Source organism: Kogia breviceps, chromosome 15, assembly GCF_026419965.1.
Source record: "Kogia breviceps isolate mKogBre1 chromosome 15, mKogBre1 haplotype 1, whole genome shotgun sequence".
NCBI classification, from domain to species: Eukaryota; Metazoa; Chordata; class Mammalia; order Artiodactyla; family Physeteridae; genus Kogia; species Kogia breviceps.
The window spans coordinates 64,162,624-64,187,833 of NC_081324.1; the positions used below are offsets into that span (position 1 = coordinate 64,162,624).

The window sequence follows — 25,210 nt, forward strand, 5'->3', positions numbered from 1 at the left end:
TCATTGGAGATCTTTCCCAAACCAAATGCTTCCCTCTGGGATGATGTTTGGGGATTGCTGCATCAAGCTGGTCTCTCCTGCTCTGAAATTTGGTGCTTGTATAATAGAAAACAGGACTTCAAGTTCTGAGGACTGTAAGTCAGAATTTAGTGTGGATGGCACACCTCAAATTTCATGTTATCTCCTCTGTGTATCTGTAAGGATGATGTGTCTAAAATCAGACATGTGATTAGGGACTGTAGAGTTACATCCCCGGCAGGAAAGAAATGGTACATTCAAAATAAGTACTCACAGGACAATCTTTTTTTTTTTTTTTTTTTTGCGGTATGCGGGCCTCTCACTGTTGTGGCCTCTCCCATTGCGGAACACAGGCTCCGGACGCGCAGGCCTAGCGGCCATGGCTCACAGGCTTAGTTGCTCCGCGGCATGTGGGATCTTCCCGGACCAGGGCACGAACCCGTGTCCCCTGCATCGGCAGGCGGATTCTCAACCACTGCGCCACCAGGGAAGCCCCACAGGACAATCTTTAAGAAGATACTATTTATAAAGATACGGGCAGGGTTTAAGGAAACCACCAAAGGACAGTGCAGTATCCCAGCACTTGTGCCATCTGGGAGCCATTAACTCCTAGGCTGGAAGAGGCGAGGGGATGGAGTGCTTATGAGAAGCTCAGAGGGTAGGTTTATGACAAGCACTGACTGCTGCCACCCTGTGCCCTTGTAAAGGAACTCAAGCGACCCAAGGCAGCCTGGCAGGGAGGGAGCCAGGGTCAAGAACCCCGACCACACCTTCCTCTAACCTCCAGCTCTTGCTGGTGCCTGACATTGGCTAAAGCAACCAGAAGCCAGGAGGCACAGACCACATGGGTCAGCCTCCTTGAGCAGAGATGGACAGAGAACAGAGGCTAGACCTAGAGGGGCAGATGAAACACACACAGTGACCACCCATGCTTGGGCCACGGTGGCTTCTGTTCCAGTCCACTTTTCCTTTCCCAACTCTATTAACACTTACTTTATCATTTGGTCAGGACACAATAAAAACTGCTATATTCTTCAGAGAATTACTGTGACTAGCCGTAACATGGAATTTATTATTGACATTTATACGGGTTGCAAAATTTTAAATAACTGAATTTTTGTATAGTAGCAAACACTTAGGTTCTGGGGCTAATTCTGGCATTCACTATCAGCTAGGATGGTTCAGAGCAAGCCACTTTTCACAGGGATAAAAGGGTCACATAAGCCTCCTGGAAAAGAAAATAAGGTATGAGAAAGCCCCAGACACTCTGAAGCACATACAAACATTAAATTATATTTTGCCTGCCACACAGTAACGGCTGCCTTCAAGACAAGGGGCCTCACATGTATATTCTGGTTCCCAGCACGAGTGCATCTCTATCCATGTGGGGCAGGCGGGGGTCCAGATCGGCAATGCCTGCTGGGAAATACACTGCCTTGAACATGGAATTCAGCCTGACGGCCAGATGCCAAGCAACAAAACCATCGGCGGTAGGGATGACTCGTTCAACATGTTCTTCAGTGTGACCGGGGCCGGCAAGCATGTGCCCAGAGCCGTGTTCGTGGACCTGGAGCCCACCGTGGTCGGTAGGTACCCTTAGACTTACAAGGGGAAGCACAGAACCTTTGCTGGGTTCCTCCAGATCAGAAGCCCGAGGTAGTTTCCAAGGGGAGCTGCCAGGAGAGAGCACCTTTCAGTGGCGGCCACCCAGGAGACAACAGAATGTCACCCTAGAGCCAGTGAGACCCAGGCCACAGAGGGCGCCCAGCAAAAGTCACGCTGATGTCTAGTATGTCAGGGCCATTTCAGCAACGCCCCAGGTATAGCTGTCAGTGTGAATGAAACATGCACACGCAGAACCGCCTGTGCGGTGTGAGCCCTCCCCCACCTTTGGGAACTGGCCACACTGGCATTTGTTCCCCAGCTTGACTGGACCTTCCCGGAGCCATAAACGGCAGATGAGGCATGTATATCACACAGAGACCTTTTCTATGAGATGCTGATGCAGCTGGCCTGCGAGGCGCAGCACGTGCCTGTAGAATCGAAGGTTTCCCGGAACCTAGACATCCCGGTGAGTTAGCCACCGTCCTTAAGAGTCTCAGGCATGCTGTCCCCTCTGCAGATGAAGTGCGCACAGGGACCTACAGGCAGCTCTTCCACCCGGAGCAACTGATCACCGGGAAGGAGGACGCGGCCAATAACTACACCAGAGGCCATTACACCATCGGCAAGGAGATCGTCGATCTGGTCCTGGACCGGATCCGCAAACTGGTGAGAAGGGCCCTGGGAAGGCCTCCTGGACAGGAGGGCAGGCCCAGGATCTCCCCGGGACATCACTTTGGCAAAACCCAGCAGAATCATGAGTGCAGGGTCTTCCTTTCCAGTGTGGCCGCAGTGCATCCACGTCTGTAACTGCCGAGTGTGACGCGTGTTCCCTGTGGATGGCTGAACCCGTATAGTGAACCTGCAGAGGAAGAGTGTGCTGTGACCGGGGCCCGTGGGGGCCCGTGGGGGTGGTGGCACGGCTCATGCAGGTGTGGCCTCACGGCCTCTGCTCTCCCGCAGGCGGATCTGTGCACGGGCCTGCAGGGCTTCCTCATCTTCCACAGCTTCGGGGGCGGCACCGGCTCGGGCTTTGCGTCTCTGCTCATGGAGCGGCTCCCGGTGGACTACGGCAAGAAGTCCAAGGTGGAGTTCGCCACCTACCTGGCCCCCCAGGTGTCCACAGCCGTGGTGGAGCCCTACAACTCCATCCTGACCACGCACACGACCCTGGAGCACTCGGACTGTGCCTTCATGGTGGACAATGAGGCCATCTACGACATCTGCTGGCGCAACCTGGACATAAGACTGGCCCACGTACACCAACCTTAACCATCTGATCGGGCAGATCGTGTCCTCCATCACGGCCTCCCTGAGCTTTGACGGTGCCCTCAACGTGGACCTGACGGAGTTCCAGACCAACCTGGTGCCCTACCCCCGCATCCACTTCCCCCTGGCCACGTATGCTCCAGTCATCTCGGCCGAGAAGGCCTACCATGAGCAGCTGTCTGTGGCCGAGATCACCAACGCCTGTTTCGAGCCAGCTAACCAGATGGTCAAGTGTGACCCTCGCCACGGCAAGTACATGGCCTGCTGCATGCTGTACAGGGGGGACGTGGTCCCCAAAGATGTCAATGTGGCCATCGCCACCATCAAGACCAAGCGCACCATCCAGTTTGTGGACTGGTGCCTGACTGGGTTCAAGGTAGGCTGGGCGGTAACGCGTGTTCACCATTTCGCCCACGGCAGATCCTGGGACGCAGTGCTGCCCCTTTGTGGAGGGTACCCTGTTCCAGCGCAGCTGCATTGCAGGGAGAACAAGTTTAGTAATTAATTTGCTAGGTGCCCTGATCTTTAGCAAGGACTTTATGTACCCTTATTTCTTACAACCAACCTGTAACACTCATGGGCTAATACTATTAATATCTTACAGATTAGAGACTGAAGCTGAGACAGCTTTTAGTATCTAACAGCCTCAGGGGCAGCGAGTGATGGAGGGAGCTTTCAGGGACGTCTGACTGCAGCATGTCTGTCCTCTACATTTTCCCACTCTTGCTCAAGAAGCTTGTCAGGGTCTATGGTATCACTTTGGATTAGAAATCATGGTTCTTAGATTTCACATTACTTCAGTCACCAGTTGTCACTGCATTTTAGGTAACATTTATGTTTTTGTAGACAGAATTTAAAATTCATTATGCAGTGTTTTCTGTGGGGCCAAGGGTGGTTCACTGCTCTTACTCCAAACCAGACTCGGAACACTGCCTCGCACACAAAATCACACTGATAATTAGGCGGCTCCTTCAACCGTGTTTAGTGTCACGATGAAACGTCTACCCAGAGAAAAGCAACATGTATCTGGAAGCCAAGTAACATGTTAGACCTATTGTGATCACCAGGCTAAGTGCCTCACCACGCCTTGGATCGTTAACTCTGCCGCCTCTTCTTCATTAAAAGTCCTTGTTCACAATTGATCTTCCACATTAGAAAAAGTGCTAGAGCCTGCACTCGTGGGCCCTGATAAGTTCCTGAGGTGTTTGGGGAGTTGCACGTTCCAGGGTCATTGCAGATTGAAAATGAAGAGAAGTAGCAGCAATACGTGTGTCATCCTATTCCCCTTTGGAAAGGCCAGAGCTTGCCTCTGACTACAGACAAGTTGTTGCACCCACCTGGCCTCTGTCAGCCCCACTTCAAGACACCCTGACACAGACCATCTCTGAGGGTGTAAGACCAACAGACGCAAAGTGACTCACAGAAAAGAGTAGTCTATAACAGGTTTCACCGATCTGGAAATATTCATTACACATTCCGTAAGAGGTTTGCAAACCTCAGAGGTTATAGGTGGGGGTTGAAACCTGACATTCTTGACTTCTCCTTTCAGTCACCTCACCATGACCTTCAGAAGGCAAGGACATCCAAGGCAGCCACAGCTGGGTGGCACTTTGGAGGGTGCTGTGCCGTGCGCCCAGGCTTTCCCTCCTGGCTGAGTTTCTGTGAGCCAGTGGGGAAGCCGGTATTGTGGGGAGGCACAAGAAGTCACAGCTTCTGTCCCCACAGAAGATAGTTCTCCCTCAGATGGAGCACGCTGAATTCTCATTGCTCTAAGTTCCTTTTTGTCAGTCTGAGTGTGATTTCACCATATGTTCTTTAATAACCATTTGTTCAGGGGTGCACTATTGTCGAGTCTTTCCCGTGTTTATGATTAGTTTTTTCATTATAAAAGTGTGTATGTGGCAAAATATTAAAATGACGCAGAAGGCTGAAAAGGTGAAGTCCTCTTCCCCTTCCAGAGCTTTGTTTGTCCCTCAACAGATAGTCTGTGCGTATTCACATCACACCTCCTGTTATACGGGTGACATTGACAGAAAGGGGCCAGCGACATGGGCAAAGAACATTCTTTAAAAGTAGGTGACAGACTCCACTCATTGCACACAGATGGCCAAAGAGAAATGGAAGCTGGCAGCACTCCCACTTGGAGGGGCTGGCTGGCCTGACCTTACCGCTGTGTGAGAGCACCCCTCTATCAAGTCCGAGCCCCCTGTGCCCTTCCCCCTGCTCATCCCAGCTCTTCTGGAGACTGGCTGTGTCCAGCTGCTGCTGACTGCTAGCTGCTCACTAGGGCAGGGAGGGGTCACAGCGTCAGCCCTCTCCCCGTTGTTTGTCTTCCTCTAGCATGATGTTCCCTGAGCTGTCAAAGACTCTAGCTGGTGTTTATTACTCTACAGGTATTTTTAAGCATAAATAGAATTCAAGTTGCTTTTCTTTTTACCAAGTATACAGTATACCTTGAACATATTTACATGCCAGGACAGATTTCTCATTCTTTTTTATGATCATACAATGTTCTACTGTAGGGAGTGTATGATAATTTAACTAGTTTCCACGAAGGACATTTGTTTCCAGTTTTGCCATTTCAGATGGTACCTCACAAAGTGAAAATATTAAGTCAAAGGATATTAAATGTTGGCACATATTGGTACAAAACAAAGTACCAATTCCTACAGGGCATAATTTTAACTGGGTCCACGGCCCCCATCTTTAAAAACAACCTACAATTTCTGAGGCCACAGTATAAACTTCACCATGAAAAATAAATAAATAATAAAGTTCACCATGTTCCCCTTCTCTAGCAGGTGAGCATCAACTACCGGCCCCCCACGGGGAGACCTGGCCAAGGTGCAGCGGGCCGTGTGCATGCTGAGCAACACCACGGCCATCGCCCGAGGCCTGGGCCCGCTTAGACCACAAGTTCGACCTCATGTACGCCAAGCGCGCCTTTGTGCACTGGTACGTGGGGGAGGGCATGGAGGAGGGCGAGTTCTCGGAGGCCCGGGAGGACCTGGCAGCTCTGGAGAAAGATTACGAAGAGGTGGGCGTGAACTCGGTGGAAGCAGAGGCCGAGGAAGGGGAAGAGTACTGAATGCGAGGGCGCGGCTATAGGCCCCCTGTCCCCCGACGGTCACGTTACAGATGTGTTTACCTATTAACGTTTCTGTATTGAGCATAGACGACCCTATGCTGCACTTCGACCGAATTCCCACGCCAGATACCTTCCTTTTCCAAGTGAATTTCTAGGGAAACTATGTTCCTCCCGGACAGAAAAGATGCAGCAGGTCCGTACGTCTGTCTAGCTACACAGAGCAGTCAGCTGCCGCGTTACCCCCCAAAAAGGGCTTCAAAGTAAGGGGCAGGGAACCGATAAGCGCTCTCCGCCTAAAGCTGGAGTCCTTCCCGCCGGCCAAGGCGCTCCTCGGGGGCCGGAAGTGGGCCGGTTCTGGTCGTCGGAGCCGCGGTTCCGCCGCGTTTGCCCCGCCCCGCACGAACCTTCTCCCGCGCCCCACGCCCGGAGGAGCTACACCGGAACGTCCCGCCAGGCCCAGAAGACGTACCTCTCCCTCAGGAAGCGTGCGTGCCGGCTCCGCCGGGCTCGTTCCGGTCGTAGGCGTTTCTCGACCTGGGCGGTGTGAGGGATCCCCGCGGCCACTCCCCGGGCTCGCTCTGCAGTTTCCGGGATCCGCCCCTCGGCAAACGCCGCGCGCTTCCGCGTTTCTATGGTACTGACTTCCGCCGCGAGCCAAACCTCGCGATACTTCGGCGGCGCAGCAATGGCGCGAGCGTGAGTGCCGCAAGCAGGAGTCGGGAGAGCAGGCTGGGACGGGGTTCGGGCGAGATCGGGCCGGGGAAGACCCGCCACGCCGGGGCTGCTTGCAGCGGGGTGGCAGCCTGGGGCGCGAAGCCCCTCCAGGCCCCGACGGCCGCCCGCGACCGAGCTCCCGCCTCTTCCCCAGATGCCGCGTCACTGCTCCGCCGCCGGCTGCTGCACACGGGACACACGCGAGACGCGCAACCGCGGCATCTCTTTCCACAGGTCAGCGCGCGTGCGCGCCCCCTACGCATGCGCCCGTCCTGCCGCCTCGCGGAGCCACTGCGCACGCGCCTCCGAGGTCGGGGCGGGGCTTGAGTGGGAGGTGGGGGAGGAGGGGCGGTCCGCCTACCCGGGCTAGCTGCTTCGAGTCTCACCTACGTGATGATGTTCAGCGAGTCTCTTTTCCTCTGGAGGCCTCAGCTTCCTTGTCTGTGCGCAGGCAGTATCAGCGCGAGGTCTGGGGGCGGCATGAGCGGGGCTGGCCTTTCCCGTCGGGCTCACGGGCTTGTGGCCCCGCAGGCTCCCCAAGAAGGACAATCCAAGGCGGGGCTTGTGGCTGGCCAACTGCCAGCGGCTCGACCCCAGCGGCCAGGGCCTGTGGGACCCGGCGTCCGAGTACATCTACTTCTGCTCCAAGCATTTCGAGGAGAACTGCTTTGAACTGGTGGGAATCAGGTGAGCCTCTTGGCAGCTGGTAGTGGGCAGGGCGAGAGCAGTGGGGTGGCGGCCGGCCGGTGGGGAGGTCCTCGGAGCAGCAGCCCTGGTTTCTCCAGCTGGGAACCTCAGCTTCCTCTCCCGACAGACCTGGGCAGTGAAACCCACCTCCTAGGGATCACTGTTCCAGAGCGCGCTCCCTGCAACCCCAGCCCTCCCTACAAGTGCACAAAGGGAATCAGTTCCTTTGGCTGGGCCACCCGGTTCTGGTGGAGCCTTTCCACACTCTTTAACTCTGAGGAGTCTTGCAGGGAAGAGATTGGGGGGGCCTTAACTTGGCATTCCCCAGACTCATTGTTGGCAGGGTGCCTCCCACCTCCCACAGAGGTAACCCGACAGCCTGCTGGCGTGCCGGAGGGCCTGCTGGCTCCACGCCTTGCGGGTCGGCTGGGGCGGCAGGGCTTTGTTCCACTTCATCCAGACCGCTTTCCCCCCCGCAGTGGGTATCACAGGCTGAAGGAGGGAGCAGTTCCAACGATATTTGAGTCTTTTTCCAAGTTGCGTCGAACAACCAAGACCAAGGGGCACAGTTACCCCCCTGGCCCCCCTGACGTTAGCCGGCTCCGGCGATGCAGGAAGCGGTACGTGCTGCAACGGAGGGGGAGGTGCCCCACTGCACCCCAGGTCTGAGGGACTGGGCTTTAGGGTGCCTGACAGCAGCCTTGCTGGACAGGGTTCTGAGCCCGTGGATTGGGTTCAGGGATGGGGTTTAGATGAGCTGGTGAAGTGGGGTCAGCGAACCCTGAGACTGGCCTGTCAGTCTTTCTCTCTTCCCCTAGCTGCTCTGAGGGCCGAGGGCCCACAATTCCATTTTGCCCACCTCCACCTGCTGACATCACCTGCTTTCCTGTGGAAGAGGCCTCAGCACCTGCCGCCTTGCCTGCCTCCCCCACTGGGAGGCTGGAGCCTGGCCTCAGCAGCCCCTTCTCAGACCTTCTGGGGCCCCTGGGTGCCCAGGCAGATGAAGCAGGCTGCAGCACCCAGCCTTCACCTGAGCGGGAGCCAGAGCGACAGCCATCTCCGTTGGAGCCAAGGCCTGTCTCACCCTCGGCCTACATGCTGCGCCTCCCACCACCCGCCGGAGCCTATATCCAGAATGAGCACAGCTACCAGGTGGGCAGCGCCCTGCTCTGGAAGCGGCGGGCTGAGGCTGCACTCGATGCCCTGGACAAGGCCCAGCGCCAGCTGCAGGCCTGCAAGCGGCGGGAGCAGCGGCTGCGGCTGCGGCTGACCAAGCTGCAGCAGGAGAGGGCACGGGAAAAGCGGGCACAGGCCGATGCCCGCCAGACTCTGAAGGAGCACGTGCAGGACTTTGCCATGCAGCTGAGCAGCAGCATGGCCTGAGTGAGGGCCGCCTGGCAGGGCTTCAGCCTCTTTCTCCCTCAGTATCCAGTTTGAGAGGATCTGATCAGAGCTGTGTCCACCAGCCTTGCCAGATGCCATAATAAAGTGGATTCTAGAAAGAAGCCTTGCTCTCTGGCTCAGCTGCGGGCTGGGGCCCTTCCCCTGGGTACCAGGCCCGTTTCCCCAGATTGGCTGTAGCGCCCAGAGGGCTCAGGCCCTGGAGTCCAAGCCCTTGGCTGTGGAGAGCAGAAAGCCCTCACTGTACAGCTCTGTGTTCCTGTACTGTACAGGGCTTTCTGAGGGGTTGTGTGAGTAGAGGTTCGGGGGCAATACTGGGCACCCTTTCCTTGGTACCTGAAACGGCCTTGACTTAGCCAGCTGGTCTCTGAAGACACCCATGAAACCCAGGCCAGGCTCAGTTCTTTTTCAGGGAAACAACAGGCTTCCGTCCCCAGAGCCAGTCTGCCCAGCAGTCAGACCTGGCATGAGCTCCAGCTGCTGGTCAGCCCCCCACTCACCACCAGGCCTGTCCCATCTGAAAAACGGACAAGAAAGGCGATTACTGACCTGGGGTTGCTATGCTTGGCAAGTAGTGAGGGCCCCACACTGACCATCCTGATCCCCAGAGGTCAGGGATGAGGCGTGTGGGGAGCAGAGGGCCAGGCACGTGGGCAGCAGTCCTGGCATCGCCTGTGTCCTCATTTTCCTTCAGTTCACCAGGAACGTGGCAGGCCTCCCTGCACCTGTGATCAGCAGCTCCGTGTGTGAGGCACTTTACCACACACTTGACCTCCCTGCTGGGCCTCAGCCACAGAGGCCCCAAGAGCACCACTGAATTCTTTCTAGTCCTGGAAAAGGCCACACTGTGTTGTGTGGTTTGCTTTTTGGGGCCCTTGGAGTGAAACTTCATTTATTCACGTTACGCACAGGAGAGTCAAATGGCCATTACAGGAGGTGGACACGGAGCAGGGTCACAGGTGGTTCCCAAGCCTGCAGGCCGGCCGAGGTGCACCTTGCACAGGCCATTTCCCAGCTTGCTGGGCCTACAGGTGAGCACCCCTTGCCTAAGAATGTCCACCTGGGGCTTCTCAGCAAGGCCTGAGGAGTGGCAGATGCTGCGTTTACGTGGGGCACAACCAGAGGCAGGAAACAAGCTCTAAGGCTCAGAAGAGAGAGACCGTGTTTCCCCCAAAGTGGCTTCCTCGCAGCCAGGGCGGAAGGGTTCTTGTTCCCAGAAGAGAGGCAGAATGGTGCCTTCCCCACTGGGGTGGACTCGGCACCTTCTGTTGGGACAGGGAAGGACTCAGTGGCCTGTTCTCAGTTTCCCAGCCCAGGCAGGAGCCTACAGGGCAGTCCAGGAGCCAGGAGAGCCAGCTCCGGGCCCCCAGGGCTCCCCTCAGGTTGGGAGAGGCCATTCCTCCCACTACGTGACTGGGGCACCCTGGGTGCAGGTGGAGAGCTGCTGGCATGAACAGAACCAGGCAAGACTGGCTTATCCTGAGCCATCGGGCCACATGGCCCAGCTTCAGCTCCAGGAGAACGGAGGGCTGGAGCCACCAGTGGGGACTGCGCAGTGAGGTTTGGGTGCAGGTAGGACTGCTGTGGCTTTAATGGAGGCAAGCCTATGACAATAAATAATTAGGGACAGATGCGGGCCTGGGGCATCTCTGACTACTCTCTGGTGCAGCCCAGGGCCCCCATGCAAACACAGGTGGGTGGGATCCCACAGCCCCTCTGGATGCCTGGCCCAGTCCGCAGTGGCTGACCCTGCAGGCTGGGAGCTGACCTTAGGGCCCTTCACACCTCAAAATTCACCTGGAGTTGGACTCCATCTACCCAAGTTCTGGGTGGCAGGAGGAAACCCTTACACCAACCTTAATGAAGGTCGAGGGGTCTTGGCAACATGACCCAGTGGCTGGATCACAAGCCATGCTGGGTCCCTGCTGTGTAGGGGGCCCAAAGCCACCCTGGTGGGCTCCTTTCCCTCACTGGGCCCTGGCCAGGACCCCTGCCTCCTCCTGCAGTGTCCTCACCACTGAGCCCTGGCTTCCCACCCACACCTCCACCCAAGGAGAGGGTGCCAGCCAGGATCCCGCTTCACCGTCCACTTCCTGTGGGACCTGTGTCCTCAGCAGTGAGATGGGGCATTTGGAGTCCCCCACTCAGCTCCCTTCAGAGGCCCTGGGCACACGACCCCTTGGCCGCAGGCCCGAGCATGGCCAGCAGTCTTTGAAGTAGGTGAGGCAGGGCGGGGCGGCACCACGTGGGCCCTCATATGTCGGCACCCAGCTCTGCACACTGCTTGTCTGAGATGTGGGAGGCCAGGGAGTCGATGATGTCCAGCAGTAGCTGCTGGCTCAGCGAGCGCAGCGTGGGCAGCTTGGAGACCTGTGGAGGCAACCAAATGCCAGAAGGATGGAGCCGTGTTCTCGCCAGGGCCAGGTGGCCGAGGAGTCTTCTGGGGGCTTGACCGAGTACGGGGTGAGGATCAGCCAGCGGGTGGACAGCACTGCCCGGTTATCCCCAGAACCCACTGCTGCACAAGGCGGCCAGGGCCCCTCCCACCTGGCCCAGGCCACCGCCAAGGGGAGTATGTCCTGCAGACGGGGCAGGCAGCACGCTGGGTGGGAGGGCCCTGACCTTGGTGAACTGGTGCACGATGATGTGGAGGCAGTGCCGCTTCATGTCCAGCGCCTGCGTCTTGTCTGCTGCCTCCAGAATCTGGAACGGCAGGTACCCTGAGGCGCTGCCCCTGCCCCGCGCACCGCGCAGGCACAGAGGCCCAGGGCCAGGGCAGCTACCTGCAGCACGTTCTGCACCGTCACGTTCATCTCCAGGTTCTGCTTGCAGTATGCCTGCAGCCGGTTGTTGTAAAAGCCGTAGTAGTAGGGCGCCGCGAACAGGTAGCTGAGGGCTCGTTAAGGAACTGTGGGCCAAGAGAGCCTTCCTCCTGCCCAGCTGCCCTTTTTCCCCTGGGGGGCCACCAGGGACAGAGAAGCCCTGAACCAGGGCTGCTGCCTCTTGCTAAGGTCGAGGGGGGCCCACCCACCACAACAGCCGGGCTCCCATCCAGGCAGAGCCTCTACATGGGCTTTGAACCACTCAGGGGTCCAAGGCTCCATTCAGGATCCAAAGAAAACCACAGGTTCCTCTCCCCAGGAAAGAACCCACATGCCCATCTGCTGAAACATCCACGGCCTCACAGAGCCCTGAAGGGCATCCTGGCCCCCCATGTTCAGACGCCCATAGACATGACCTGGCCAGGAGTCAACCCACATGGAGCCATGACCCCTTCCTCTGAACGCAGCCATCTCTCCTGACTGTAAACCTCTCTGAGCCAGCCAACCGACTGTTCCAGAGAACCCGGAAGAGACTGGGCACTAAGAAGTCCTCAGGAAATTGCTTGGCCAGGCCAAGACAGCAGGGCCCAAAGCTGTCCTGGGAATGACCCGGGAGCCCCAGAGGTGAGGATGCAGCGAGTCCTCAGGCGGCATGTTGACCTCACCGTAGTAGATGTAGCGCAGCATGGACTCGAAGGCCTGCCTGCTAGGCACCATCTCCCCAATGGAGATGTTCACCTGGCCGTCCTCGGGCATGAAGGACCGGAACATGGCCTCGAAGTAGCTGCAGATGGGCCGGCCCTCAGCAAGTTGGCCAGTGTCCAGCTGCCCACCCACCTACCTGCCTGCGAGCCACACCCCACCCACCTGGAGCGGGCGGCCAGAATGGCCTTGTGGGCTGGCCGCGGGTGCCCATCCAGCAGCAGCGTGATGTCACAGAACTCCGCGCCCGCCCCCTCCAGGTATGCCTTCATGTCCTGGATCAGAGACGTGCCTGGGGGTGTAGAGGGGCCCTGAGCCGAAAGGCGGCTTCTGACTCAGGATGTGGGACCCCAGGGCACCGCCTCCTGTGCATCTGCCCATGTTGCCCCCCTTAACGAAACCCCCAGGTCAGAGGCCTCACTCTGGCCCTTGAGGCTCTGTCCCCCCAGAGTCTGACATTCTCCCGGACTCGGCCCACTGAGCCCTCTCCTGCCCCAGTGCTGGCATCCCCTCGGCTGTGTCACCTGGAGCCCATGGCCGAGGCAGCACAGGCCCCAGGGCCAGGTGGTAAAGGAGTCTGTGAGGTCCCTTCCTGGCTGGGTGGGGATGGGACAGGGAGGCGCCGAGCATCTGAGGGCTGTGCCCACCCCTCACCAGGCCCAGATGTGGGCCTACCTAGAAGAGAAGCTGGGCAACTAACCATGGGACCCTCAGCTCGTTGCTCTCTGCAGACCCTCATGCCTGGCGTCCCAGTCAGGGCAGCACTCGCTGAACAGGGCCTGTGTTCCCCCAGGAATGGGCCTGGGAGATGCCTCCCTGGCACCCAATCAGCTGAGCAGGTCTCTGCCTTGCCCGAGCCTGAGCCACCTGCGGTAGGACCCCGTGCCCAAGGTGGCTGCGCCCTGTCCACTACTCTCGGGGACCAGGTGGGTCCCTACCGATGTCCACAGGCTGGTCTGAGGGGGCGCGGGGAGGTGGCTGCTGTTTCCGCCGCACAATCTCCACGATCAGAGGAGATGAGAGGCGCTCGAACTCCTTCATCATGATCACCTGGTTGAAGTGGGACTCCTTCACCACAAAGTTCAAGCAGTGTTCCTGGACAGACAGGCCACAGGCCACTGGGTCAGACCTTGCCGGGCCTGCCACAGCGGGCAGGGAGGGGACACAGACTGCCATGGACACCGCCCCGCACCTTGAGCTGGCCCAGCTGCAGCCGGGCAGCGCTCTCGCACACGACAAGCACGTTCTGAAGGTCCACAGAGGCCTCAATGTACTGACGACACAACTGCTCTAGGCGGCACAGCTGGAAGCCCAGTGCCAGCTTGTACACGTCCATGATGAGCAGCACATCCTCCACATGGCCTGCGCCCAAGAACCCCTGAGCCTCCGGCGGGGCATTGGAGGGGGGGCGCCCAGGCTCCCTCCGCAACGAGGTGGCTCAGCCACAGGCGGGGTGAAGCCTCGGAGACCCTGGCCGCCCCCTGCCAGGCAGGGCTGCCCACACCCCATCCCGTTCCCTCCCACCCGCAGCGCAGGCCGACCTTTCCGCGGGTACTTGATCTTGTCTGTGTAGAGGAACTGCATGAGCACCTCGAAGGGCCGTGCCTCGGCCTCGCGGATGGCCACGCGCAGCAGGGGTGGCCGGGTCCCACCCACGGCCCCAGCGGGGCCCTCCCTGAGTGCCGGGGCCGCCTCCTCCTCAAGCTTCTGTGGGCAGAGGAAGAAGCGCTCAAGAACACCCCACGGAAGCCTCTGCCCAGGCGACGGGCGGCACTCACCTGGGTCAGCCACTCTCGGGCCTGCACAATCTTCCTGCGGAGCCAGCGGCTGCGTGCCGTGACGATGGCCACGTGGCCCTGCACACACTCTTCCTTCTGCCGGAAGAGGGACACCTTGGTGGAGGGCGGGGGACCCTCACCCTGGGGGCAGGGGCTGCCAGCGGGCACAGGAGGGGAACCCACCTCGCCCAGCACGAACTCCACATCGCAGAACTGGCGGCTCTCCCACAGCCGCCCGTAGTCCTCGTGCAGCGTGCACTTGGGGTAACAGGAAAACTGCAGGCAGAGACCACGCTGCTGGACGGGTCCACCCAGCCAGCCCCCCACGGGCTCTGCAGGGGGCCCCCCGGCCGCGCCCACACTCAGGTTCCAGAGTACCCTGGCCCAACCACCCGACCCCTCAGAGGGGGTGCCGGCCCACCAGGTGCAGCCGCGGCTCTGGAGCCGGATAAGCCCTGCCCCCACAAAGCCCCGCGCCCCAGGGGCTTGGTTTCCAGTTTCCGCCTCAGGCCGGCAGCGCGGGCTGCCCCACCTGGAACCTGTACATCTCCCCGCTGCGGATATTGTTGTCCACGGTGCCCCCAAAGATGTACATGGCATCGGAGATCACAGCGGCCGCGTGGAAGAGCCTTCCGCTGGGCAGCTGGAGGGGAAGGGACAGGGCGGGGTCTCCAGCAGCAGGGCTGGCTGAGGCCTGGCCATGGCCAGGCTCTAAGCACGGAGGGCACCGGTGGCCTGGAAGGAGGGGCCACAGGGCAGGACCCCCGCCTCCCGCACAACCATGGCGGGTGGGGTGGGGGGAGGTGGGGCCTGTGTGGGCCTGCAGACAGGACAGGCCCTGTGGCCCCACCAGGTGGCAGAGGGCGCTGGGTGTCATGTGCTGCACCCATGTGGTCCGTCCAGCAGGGCATGGGCTCCTGGCCTCGCCTCATGTGCTGTGTAAGCCCTGAGCCTTGGCCTCTTCATCACAGGACCAGCTTCAGGGCGTGAGGGGTGGGCACGAGGGTGCCGGCCCTCACCTCTGAGGCTGGCAGGGTGGGCTGCCTGGTGGTGGTGCTGCCAAAGTCCAGGCCGAACACATCCCGGGACTTTTTGCAGCCGCCCCGCTCCTCAGAGCCCAGGGCAGGTGCCTCCTCAGAAGCGGACGCTCGCTCGGGCATTTCGGCCCCACTGACCTGGGGGAGACAGGCGGGTGCATGGCCCCTAAGCAAGGGCCAGGCAGGCGGCCAGAGACCGCTGCTGTCCCCACCTGGGGTGGGGATGGGTGCTGTGGGGACAGTGTGGGGGGAAAGTGACAGGATGAGGGTGTTCCCAGCACGGCCGAGATGGGAGCCTGGCTGCGGTCAAGGCATGCATCCCAGGAGAACATCCCTAGCACAGCACAAATGCTGGGCCATGAAGTGTTAGCCCATAGATGGTAAGATGGAGAACAGGCCAGAGGGACCCAGGCCAGGGTCGGGCCAGGGCAATGTCCAGGACTGAGGGCCCCGGGTGTCCCAGCCTTGCTCCTGCTGGCTGTCTGGAGCCCCTGGCCCTGGCCCTGCCCACCTGTGGACCAGCAGCACTCACCTCGCTGTCCGAGCTGGGCTGAATGACCTCCCAGGTCTGGAAGTCCACGTCGTAGCAGTGCAGCTCGTTGGGGAGCGTGTTGTCCGCTGCGCCCCCAAACACGTAAAGGTGGCGGTCAAAGGCCACCATGGTGTGCCCGTAGCGCCGCTGCGGGGGCGGCGGAGAGCCTCGGAGCAGGTGCTCGGTGGGGATGCGTGTCCACCTGTGATGTGTGTTCACACTGGGTGTGAACCAGCAACGGGGTGGGGGTTTCTGCCCCCCCTGCAGCCTCCACCTGGGCTCTGAGCTCCCCCATCCCATTTCATCCTGGCACCAGCCCTGCCTGGCTCCTCGTAGCCCATCATGGGGTCCTGTCTCACCCTCATCCCCCAGCATGGAGCAGGCAGCAGGGGCAGGGCAGGAGGGTGGCACCTGCCCGGCGAGGCAGCTGCTGGAAGGGGTGGCTGGCTGTCTTCACACTGGGACAAGGAGGGAGGCCACCTAGGCCCCGGGATGCTGGGCTGCAGCCACCCCCCGAGGGGCCTGCGGGGTCTCAGGCCCAGGCTGTGTAAGGGCCCTCACGGCCTCGCTCCCAAGGTGCTGGCTGTGTGTGGAACCCACACAGGCAGCCCCGGGCACCGGTGTGGCATGCTAACAGGGGACCCACCAGCAGGGCACTCACATCTTGTTCTTGAACTCGAACTGGAAGAGATTGTTGGTTATCTTGGCCCCGCTCTGGCCTGAGAAGACGAACATCCTGTCCCGGCACACGGCCGCCGGGAAGTTGCAGCAGGAGGGCGGGATCTCACCGCTCTGGGCCACCTGTGTGGTTGGGGAAGCCATGAGCCCTTCTCCTAGTCCAGGGCCAACCCGCTGAGCTAGGGCTACATTCACTCCTGAACCTTCCATGAGTGAGGGGTCATGGGTCCATTTTTGTGGAACAGCTTAAAGCCCCCATTTGAATGGGCCCAGTTTTGAACAGTTGGGGCTGAAGTCCTCACTACAGGTGAGACAGGGCAGTGGTTAGACACACTCCCTAGGACCCCAACAGTAGCCGCCCCCACTGTGTTTAGAGAAGGGTGGATCATCCCCAGACTGCACCAGTCACAGGCTCGGAGCCCGTAGTCACTGGGTAACCACCGCGGGGACTGTGAGAGGGCTGGGCCGGATGTCTGGAGGGCCTGGCCAGGCCAGGAACAAAGCGGCCTCCCTGGCCCCACGCCCCTCACCTCCTCCCAGCACGTTAGCTCCCGGTCCTGGAGGCCGATGGTCCACATGTCGTTCAACCTGCATTAGGACAAAGGGATCAGGACCCCACAGCTGGGCTGGCGGTCAGGGTGGGCCTGGGCCCAGCCAGGAGGGAAGGCTCCAGGAGGACAATGCACCAAGGGGGATTCTGACCAGGGGACTATGGAGCAGCTTCGGGGTGGGGGCTTCGGCTGGGGGCTCCACTGAATCCCTGCTGGGCCGGGCCCCTTGGAGCCAGGAGAGGTCCTCACAGAAGCCACCACTAACCCTGCAGCACTTGGGGCTTCTGTAACGCTGAATTCCAGGGGAATGAGCGTGTGCTGTTTTCGTAATCAGAAAAATACAGCAAAGCCAATGTTCTACAAGGAGGAAAGGGCCCATGACACAGGCAGGCGCCTCTGTTGCCCTCCACGGGCAGGCGGGCCAGGTCTGAGCCCTGCCGCTGCCACCCTCCTGCTCACTCAGGTCACTGCTCACCATGGGCCCGAGTATCCTCACCCCAGCCATTTGAGGGGCCACCATCCGACCCCTGGCTCTGATGACACCCAGCTATGGCCCCGGGGCTGTGGAGCCAGCACATCCTCGGCCAGCTGCACAGACATGGGTGGGCTCGCCACCCCCTCAGTCGCCCCAGGGGGCTTCAGGGATGCCAGAACTTCTGTCCCCTGTGAGGGTTGGGCGGGGGCTCCACTCAGTGGCCCTCGTCCTGCCCATCTTCCTGTTCTCCCAGCCCTGTCTACACACCCACCCTCCTGAGAAACCCCCAGCTCGAGTCCCCACTCCCCAGCGCAGGAAGGCTGCTCTGTGCCTCGGTGCACTTCCGGGCTGCCACCTACCTGGCATTGCCGTCGTAGCCAGCAAAGATCCACAGCTTGTCACTGTACACTGTGGCGCCATGGGCTGACCTAGCGACTGGCAACCTGGGGCAGGAGGAGAGGGTGAGCAGGGAGGCCACCGCGTGCAGATCTGAGCCTCATGGCCCCATGGGGCCAGGCCATAGCCTGCGAGTGCCGCTGGGCCCTGGGGCTGCTGGGCCCTGGGGCTGCCGTGCCCACACCTGCTGACTCGAGCTTTGGGGACTCCAGCTGGGCCGCTGGGAATAAGGGACAGTGGCAGAGGCTGAACTCACGAGGCTGGGGCGGCTGGACAAGGATTCACATGTCCAAGGGCACAGAGCCCCCTCCCAGCTCCCACCCAATATCAAGGGGGTGCTTGCAAAACAGGGCCAGAGAAGTGCCATCCGCAGTACACTTGTCCCTTCTACCCTCTGGAAGGAGAGTATCTAAGAGCCTGGGGAGGCGCAGACAGGAGGGACTGGCAGTTAACGCCCACGCCCAGCTCTGGCTGCCATGGGCCCAGGCCTCTCTTCCAGGTCTCGGGCTCTTCATCTGTAATTCTACAGAGCTGATCCAGGTCCGCTGCCCCCCGAGACCCAGCGCGGCAGCATGCACAACCCCAAAGGTCTCAGCAAAGTCTCTCACCGTCCTTCAATTTTCCACTCCGTCCACTGGCCAGTTGCAAACTTGTACTCAAAGAGGTCATTTTTATTCTTCAAGTTGGAATTGGAATAAATGTCCCCAGTGTAGCCCCCTGTAAAGAGAGCGAGAAGCCGTCACATCCAAAGGCAGCAACTCAGTCATCAAAGCCAGGGGGTGGGGGCAGGATCTGGCCTGTTAAAATGTACTCTGGGGCCCCTCTGACCCTGGGGGGCACCTCCTGCCTGCCTGCCCCTGCTCGAGGCTCTGGTGACAGATGAGCAGAACCCCGTGTACTGCCCCTGGTTGGGGGACACCAGCCTGGCCACAGAGACAGACAGTTCCACCCCCAGGAGATCAGGACGGTCAGGGAAAGGGGCCCATAAGAGGGCCTCAACCCAGCCCAGAAACTCAGAGGACAGTACACAGAGAGGCTGGCCAAGCACAGCACATGGTCGAGGCTTGATGGGAGGAAGGCCGCTCACCAAAGACGAACATGCTGCTGCCATAGACGACGGCCGAGTGGTGGTAGCGGGGAGCAGGAGGGGTCCCAGTGGTGAAGGCCCTGGTGGGGAAAGAAGGGGCGGTGGGTGTCAGCAGGGGGAAGCCCCCCTCACCCCCAAACTTCTTTTTGCTTTTGTATTTTGAGGGTAATACCTGTCTCATCATAGAAACTTTAAAAAATTGCCAATAAAGAAAAACCAAAAAAAACAGCGCTGAAACATATGTATAATTCCTTTGCCAGAAACCACCATCCACACCTTGAGCGCGTCTCCCCACCACCTTTCCCAGGCATACTTATGTGTCTGAGTAATTGTTTTAAATGGAATCATGTGGTAGATGTCCTTGCTACTCTGGAAGCATCCACACCTGCATCCCCACAGCTGCACCATATTCTGCAGCATGGGTGGTCCACACATCTTATTTATTGAATTAAAAACCAGTTTATACTGCTTTTCTGGGGCTGCTCCTTTTCAGAGTTTTATACTTAAGCAATTTTTAACAAAGAATTATAAAGTCTTGAGAGTGATTTTTAAATTAATCTGTAACTCTTGGACACATTTTACAATCAAGTGTGAGAGAAACAACACATAAACTTCCAAAGCAATCCAGCACCACCCGGGTGTCTGGGCAAGGGGTGATGCCACCTATTGGGGCACATTCAGCAACTGTGAGTACTGGGCCTGGACATCCTCCTCTGTCGAAGGGGGGCAGTGAGACCCCACCCCAGAGAGCAGCACCCAGAGCTGCTGCAGAGCCTGGTGCCGAGGGGCTCCTGCACAAGGAGCTGGCACAGCTCAGGAGGAAGCCCAGCACCTCCTAATCCTGGGATCTTTTTCTCTCCTCAGCTGTGAGCTGCTCCCAGCGGGGGCTGGACTGGAGCAGATGGGCATAAATGTGCAGTGCTCAGAGATGGCAGGTGTCATGCCCAAGGCCACACAGCTGGGAGGGGAAGCCAGGACCTACAGGTTGCCCACTGCCTGTGTGGGGTCTCCTGGCAGAGGATGGGCCCCACAGGGCAGCGAGGGCAGGGGACCCGCCGCTGCCAGCCCCTGGGCCGCACCCTGCAGCAGCAGAGACCATCCTGGAATGCCCCATCAGCCCATGGTCCCCCTGTCGGCTCCAGGAGACAGGCCTGGTGACTGAAGAGCTCTCCTGAGGCAGAATCGAAGGACCCACAGCTGGATCAAATAGATCCCCTTAAATAACAGGATCCAGAAAAACCAACCTCAGCCACAGACCAGAAAAGAAAGCCAGGAAATAGAGGGGATCACTAAGAGCAGTCCTGGGTGCTGTCATCTCCTCCTCGAGGCTTCTCTAGCTCTCCATGAGTGGGACCTGGCTGGCAGTCAGGCTGGTGTCTGGAGAAAAGCAGGGCTGGAACTGGGGACACCCACCTGCACCAGGAGCAGTCCTTCACGTCGAAACGAAGGAGGTCGTTGAGCATCGTCTTCCTGAAAAACAGCCAGGGACCCAGGAGATGGACACTGTGCCCGGGGGTGGGGGCAGCTGTTTGGGGGACTCAGCCAGGGCCAGGCAACCAGCTGATGCCAGCGGGACCAGAGAGATGACCCCAAAGGAAGCTCCCCAGATGGTGCGGGACCAGCCTGCCTGGGGTCAGGACTCAAGCATGATCCCAGGCTCCTCACGCCTCACCCCCCGCTCCAGGATCCCCACCCACACGCCCACTCGTGGGCTGCAGCACCCCTTCTCCTAGGCTGCACCATACAACACAGATGCTGGTTCACATGTCAGAGGAGGCCCCTTGCCTTCTCTCTCTTCCTGCCACCTCTTTATTGCAAAGCTAATGTAATAACTACATTAAAGATAAAATAAAGCAGGGCTTCCCTGGTGGCACAGTGGGTAAGAATCCGCCTGCCAATGCAGGGGACACGGGTTCGAGCCCTGGTCCAGGAAGATCCCACATGCCACGAAGCAACTAAGCCCGTACGCCACAACTACTGAGCCTGCACTCTAGAGCCGGCGAGCCACAACTACTGAGCCCAACTGCCACAACTACTGAAGCCCATGCGCCTAAAGCCCATGCTCTGCAACAAGAGAAGCCACCCAATGAGAAGCCTGCGCACTGCAACAAAAAGTAGCCTCCGCTCGCCGCAACTAGAGAAAAGCCCGCAAACAGCAAGCAAGACCCAATGCAGCCAAAAATAAAAATAAATAAATTTTTTTAAAAAAGATACAATAAAGCAGAAAGCAAATCCACTGGCCATCCCACCACCTAACAAGACCCGCACATTGGGGCGTCCCTGATGGCGCAGTGGTTAAGAATCCACCTGCCAATGCAGGGGGCACGGGTTCGAGCCCTAGGCCAGGAAGATCCCACATGCCGCGGAGCAACTAAGCCCGTGCACCACAACTACTAAGCCCGCGCGCCTAGAGTCTGTGCTCCACAACAAGAGAAGGCACCGCAATGAGAAGCCCGTGCACCATAACGAAGAGTAGGCCCCGCTAGCTACAATTAGAGAAAATCCACATGCAGCAACGAAGACCCAACGCAGCCAAAAATAAATTTATAAATAAATAAATTTTTTTTAAAAAAGACCCGCACGTTACCACCCCAGCCCTTATAAGTAAGAGGGAGAAGGGTGTCCACCCAACAGGAGCCCAGCACCCCAGCCACCTCATTTAGCCTCCGCCTCCAGGAAACAGCCTGGGAGACCAAAGGGCCTGCCTGAGGCCACGGAGTCACGGGGCTGGGGCTGGGAAGCAGAGGCATGACTGTAGCTCCTCCCCATTCTCATTTGTACCGCCACCACCCCCCCCAGCTACATGAGCACCTTTGTAGCCAGTCAGTCTGTACAAAGTTGCAACTAGAAAGAGACAAATTCCTACTCTGTTTCTTAGTATCACATTGTAGAGAAAATGTTTCTGCTTCTAGCTACACAGTTGTCACTCAAACTCCACCTGCTACAGAACACTCCAGGGGGAGGTCCCCACCCGCTGCCCTGCACTGGATACCAGGCCTTTTCTGGTTCAGGGGATTCTCATTAAGGCTGCAGTAAACATCTGTGGGCGGATGCCTCTTCCTCATTTTATTCCTTCAAGTGACAAACATTTATTGAATTGTCTGGGTGCTGGAATACAGGTCCAGCCCTGGCCGAGGAAACAGACAAGAAACATCTGTGTGCCCTGGGGGCCAATGGAGCCAGTAAGAGGTGCAGAAGGGGAGCGGGGGCTGCTGGCTGGTCAGGTTAGTCCAAGGGGTGGGGGAATGCCTCACTCACAGGAGATTTAGAGGAGGGGCAGGAAGGGTGGGAAGCAGGGAACAGCCAGCAAGAGGGGCTGACCAGGAGGATGCTTGGTGCAATCAGAACACCACAAGGCAGAGGTATCACCCAGTGCAGCACAAACAAAGGCAGGGGAGCTGTGGGGTGCAGACGTGGGCGGGGCCTCACAAACTGCCAGGAGGGCTTGCATTTTTACTCAGAGGGAACCATCCCAGGGTTATGACTCAAGAAGGAACACACTCTAGCTGGCTGCACAAGGGGAGAGAGACTGAGGAAGACAGGCTGAAAGCCAGGGGCCACACCCAAGAGACCCTTCTACCCAGCCTGAAGGTCCCTGCAGGGGCTTGCCCACTCTGTCAGCTCCAGATCAGCTCCTCCAGGGAATCCTGCAGGACCACGGCTGCAGCACCAATCAAAGGCCAGCCCTGCCTGGGCTACAGGCCAGAGCCTATGGTTGAGAGGCAGGGACAGGACTCAAGGGCAGGATGAGTTGTGTGCCAACACCACACCTTCAGCACAGGGAACACACAGCCTCTCACAGCCCTATGCTCACTGACCCTCAGTAGCACCCTGCAAAAGCAGGGCAGAGGCCCACCCCCTTCTACAGAGGAGACCAGGGTGCAGTTGGTGGCTTTAAGACACCTGCCCCAAACCACAAAGCTGTAACCTGAACTGAGCCTTGTCTGTCCAGCAGCCCAACTTCAGCCCCACATCCAGCAGGCTCCCAACCCTCCAGAGCCCGGGTGGGCATCCCTAGCCTCTCCTGAGTACATGAAGGAGTGGACGAAGGACGGAAGCCCAGTGGATGCCGGGCAGCACAGTTCTGCACTCTCCCACCACTGGGTGGTTGCCCACACTGACCCCTCTGCTCAGGACACTCTTCCTCTTTTGCCTGGCTCACTCCTACTCATCTTTCAGGTCATCAGCCCCTCCAGGAAGGCTTCCCTGACCAGACCGGACCAGACCGGACCCCTCCTCCTAGTGCAGAACAAGCCTGCTGTGCCCGCACCCTGCACTTGACGTGGTCCCGCCCTCACTAAGACAGCTCTTTCCCTCTGGGGTGGTCCAGCTCCTGGGAAAAACACGCCAGGAGAAGGATGCGGCTGCACAAACCAAGGGTTCACCTTGGACATTATTTCACCAAAGGAAACCAGCCACAACCTAACTGGGAACTGTTCGTGGGATGGAGATGTACTGTCAGGAAAAGCTGTTTTCTGGGAATGTACAGCAAAATGTGGGAAAACCCTTACAAAAGTGAAAAATGGGGGAAGGAAATAAATCTGTATCCTCCAAACCTTCTCAACTGCCATGTGAGCATGTGGATGAGGCCCAGAGGGAGGCACAGGGAAGGAGAAGTGCTTGGCAGAGGTGGCAGCCATGGCAGATATGTTTCTTTCAAGGCTGTGTCCACTCCCTCAGAACAAGAGGGACATTTCTGTGTCCTGAGTGTGCCACCCACTGGATGCAGTGCTGAGGGAGCCTCACTGATTTGGAAGCTGAGGCCGAGTGCTCAGCGAGACTCACTCCCCACCACTGTGCTTCTCCCTCCTCAATCCAGACTCACCCGTTGTCTCCACCAAATACATAGATGGCATCTTTATAGGCCACCACTGTGTGCTTGCTGCGCCTGGAAAGAGAGGGGTGGGTGGCGGTCAGGCCAGGACCCTCCTGGGGGCACCCAAGGAATGAGACTTGGCACTGAGGCTGCCACAGAAGTCGGATAACACCTCTCAACTGCCAAGATCGATGGAGACTCCTGAATTCCACCAGTACCCTCAAAGGACTCTGCATGTGGGGACCCCTGACACTCCCACCCCGCTGCCGAGCACCTGGGGCCCCAGCTCGAGACCCACAAACACAACTTAACTCTAGTACCCTACCCGGGGCCACCCCGCTCCGGGACTCCCTCGGAAGCCCCTCCCCTGCCGTGGACAAGCCCCCGCCATTACCCGGTCCCGCTCCGGGACACGGAGGCCCGACCTCGCCCCAGCGCCCCGCCTGGGGCCTCCTCAGACAACCCCTCCCCAGGACCCCCATGCCCCGCCGTACCGGGCCCCCACGAACTCGTCGCAAGGCGGGAGGCGCCGCCAACGATGCACTGTCTCAAAGGGCCCGAAGTTGAGCGTCAGGTACTCGACACTGTCTGAGCAGCTGTGGTCAAAGTCCACGCTCGGGGCCACCTTGGACCGCGCGCCACCGGCCAGGGCCCCGGCCCCGATCGGGCCACCCGAGCCACCCGGCCCCGCCATGCCGGGTCCACGCCCGATGGGCCGGCCACCGGCTCCGCGGGATGTGTGGCCACCGCCCCGGGCCGCCCCCGAGGGACTACATTTCCCGGCAAGCCCTGCACCGACGGCGCCGCACTTCCGGACGGTGGCGCACCGCGGGGCGCCCTCTCTTCTGGGCGAGCCTTGGATTCCTAGTGACTCTAAGGGCCCGACTGTGCAGGGAGCTCCTAGTCCTTCGAGAAGCATTTCCCGAGAAGTGCGGGCGCGCTGTACCCCCTCCAGCGCGCGCGGGCACCCAGCCGCAGCCCCTCCCGGTCCGCACTTCCCCGGCGCGGCTCCCGGCATGCCCTGTGCGCGTGGCTCGGCCTCGATCGTCCGCCGCGCCCGGGATCCCGGACGGAGGGTTCCGGCCTCGCAGCGGCCTCCACGGGCCTCCCCACCATCCCCTTCCTGCTGTGTCCCCGGCCCGGTCCCCGCGTCTCCCCTCGGCGTTCCTTTTGGCTGGGAGGCAGCGTGGCGCAGAGGCTCTGGATTTTCAGGCCTACTCTAGCAGAGCCTCAGCTACTTCACCTGCGAAATGGGCATTCAGGAAGCTCAGGCTGCCATGAGAAGCGTGGGTCTGTCTTGGGACCTGCTCCTCAGTACTGATTGGGCCAACGCCGCCAAACTGCCAAGCCCGAGCTGCCTCTGACCTCTGAAGAAGCACTTCCTGCCTCAAAACCTTTGCATGTGCTGTCCCCTCTAACTGGAGTGCCCTTCCTTCAAAATTCAGATCCAAGACATTGGTCTGAGGGGCCTTCCCTAACCCCCGCGGCAGCAAAGGGGTCACTCCCTCCTCTGGGCGCTCACAGACCAAACTTCCTTGGTGTGACACTGAGCGTTCT

The 25,210-nt window shown here is 59.2% G+C and overlaps 3 protein-coding genes and 1 long non-coding RNA gene across 5 annotated transcripts; 2 read left to right on the forward strand and 2 right to left on the reverse strand.

The window, feature by feature from the left end:
- Positions 1–1,060: 1,060 nt before the first annotated feature.
- On the reverse strand, positions 1,061–6,534 carry LOC136792712 (uncharacterized). The gene is made up of 2 exons (XR_010836932.1): positions 6,447–6,534; positions 1,061–2,482 (listed from the first exon to the last, which is right to left on the reverse strand). It is a non-coding gene; the product is annotated as an uncharacterized lncRNA (long non-coding RNA).
- On the forward strand, positions 2,621–5,977 carry LOC131742871 (tubulin alpha-3 chain-like). The gene is given in 5 exon segments (XM_067015288.1): positions 2,621–2,865; positions 2,867–3,265; positions 5,691–5,716; positions 5,718–5,778; positions 5,780–5,977. Coding segments are annotated over 5 exon segments (882 nt in total). The 5' UTR covers positions 2,621–2,667.
- Positions 6,482–8,883, forward strand: THAP7 (THAP domain containing 7). 2 transcript variants are annotated; one of them, XM_059041205.2, is made up of 5 exons: positions 6,482–6,673; positions 6,846–6,925; positions 7,223–7,378; positions 7,858–7,998; positions 8,197–8,883. In XM_059041205.2, exons 2-5 carry the CDS (start codon positions 6,846–6,848, stop codon positions 8,759–8,761), a joined length of 942 nt encoding a protein of 313 aa, XP_058897188.1. In that variant the 5' UTR covers positions 6,482–6,673; the 3' UTR covers positions 8,762–8,883. The 2 variants fall into 2 exon arrangements, with proteins under 2 accessions (XP_058897188.1, XP_066871388.1); XM_067015287.1 differs by lacking the exon at positions 7,858–7,998 and having other exon boundaries at positions 6,629–6,925.
- A 771-nt stretch (positions 8,884–9,654) lies between these two features.
- LZTR1 (leucine zipper like post translational regulator 1) lies at positions 9,655–24,648 on the reverse strand. Its single transcript, XM_059041128.2, has 21 exons — positions 24,148–24,648; positions 23,663–23,725; positions 20,251–20,307; positions 18,838–18,917; positions 18,359–18,467; positions 17,714–17,797; positions 16,859–16,916; positions 16,312–16,451; positions 15,651–15,852; positions 15,101–15,256; positions 14,614–14,724; positions 14,265–14,357; positions 14,082–14,177; positions 13,845–14,010; positions 13,496–13,665; positions 13,242–13,398; positions 12,469–12,595; positions 12,236–12,385; positions 11,563–11,668; positions 11,402–11,482; positions 9,655–11,149 (listed from the first exon to the last, which is right to left on the reverse strand). Exons 1-21 carry the CDS (start codon positions 24,570–24,572, stop codon positions 11,033–11,035), a joined length of 2,748 nt encoding a protein of 915 aa, XP_058897111.2. The 5' UTR covers positions 24,573–24,648; the 3' UTR covers positions 9,655–11,032.
- Between the last annotated feature and the right edge of the window lie 562 nt (positions 24,649–25,210).

What these genes read in the sequence shown, in the direction of transcription:
- THAP7 (XM_059041205.2), top strand. Translation starts at nt 6,846, where the DNA reads ATGCCGCGTCACTGCTCCGCCGCCGGCTGCTGCACACGGGACACACGC. An exon ending in CGCGGCATCTCTTTCCACAG is followed by an intron (nt 6,926 to 7,222) that starts GTCAGCGCGCGT and finishes GTGGCCCCGCAG; the next exon opens with GCTCCCCAAGAAGGACAATC. An exon ending in TTTGAACTGGTGGGAATCAG is followed by an intron (nt 7,379 to 7,857) that starts GTGAGCCTCTTG and finishes TCCCCCCCGCAG; the next exon opens with TGGGTATCACAGGCTGAAGG.
- LZTR1 (XM_059041128.2), bottom strand. Translation starts at nt 24,572, where the DNA reads ATGCTTCTCGAAGGACTAGGAGCTCCCTGCACAGTCGGGCCCTTAGAG. An exon ending in GTATTTGGTGGAGACAACGG is followed by an intron (nt 20,308 to 23,662) that starts GTGAGTCTGGAT and finishes GCTGTTTTTCAG; the next exon opens with GAAGACGATGCTCAACGACC. An exon ending in CAGCAGCATGTTCGTCTTTG is followed by an intron (nt 18,468 to 18,837) that starts GTGAGCGGCCTT and finishes CTCTCTTTACAG; the next exon opens with GGGGCTACACTGGGGACATT.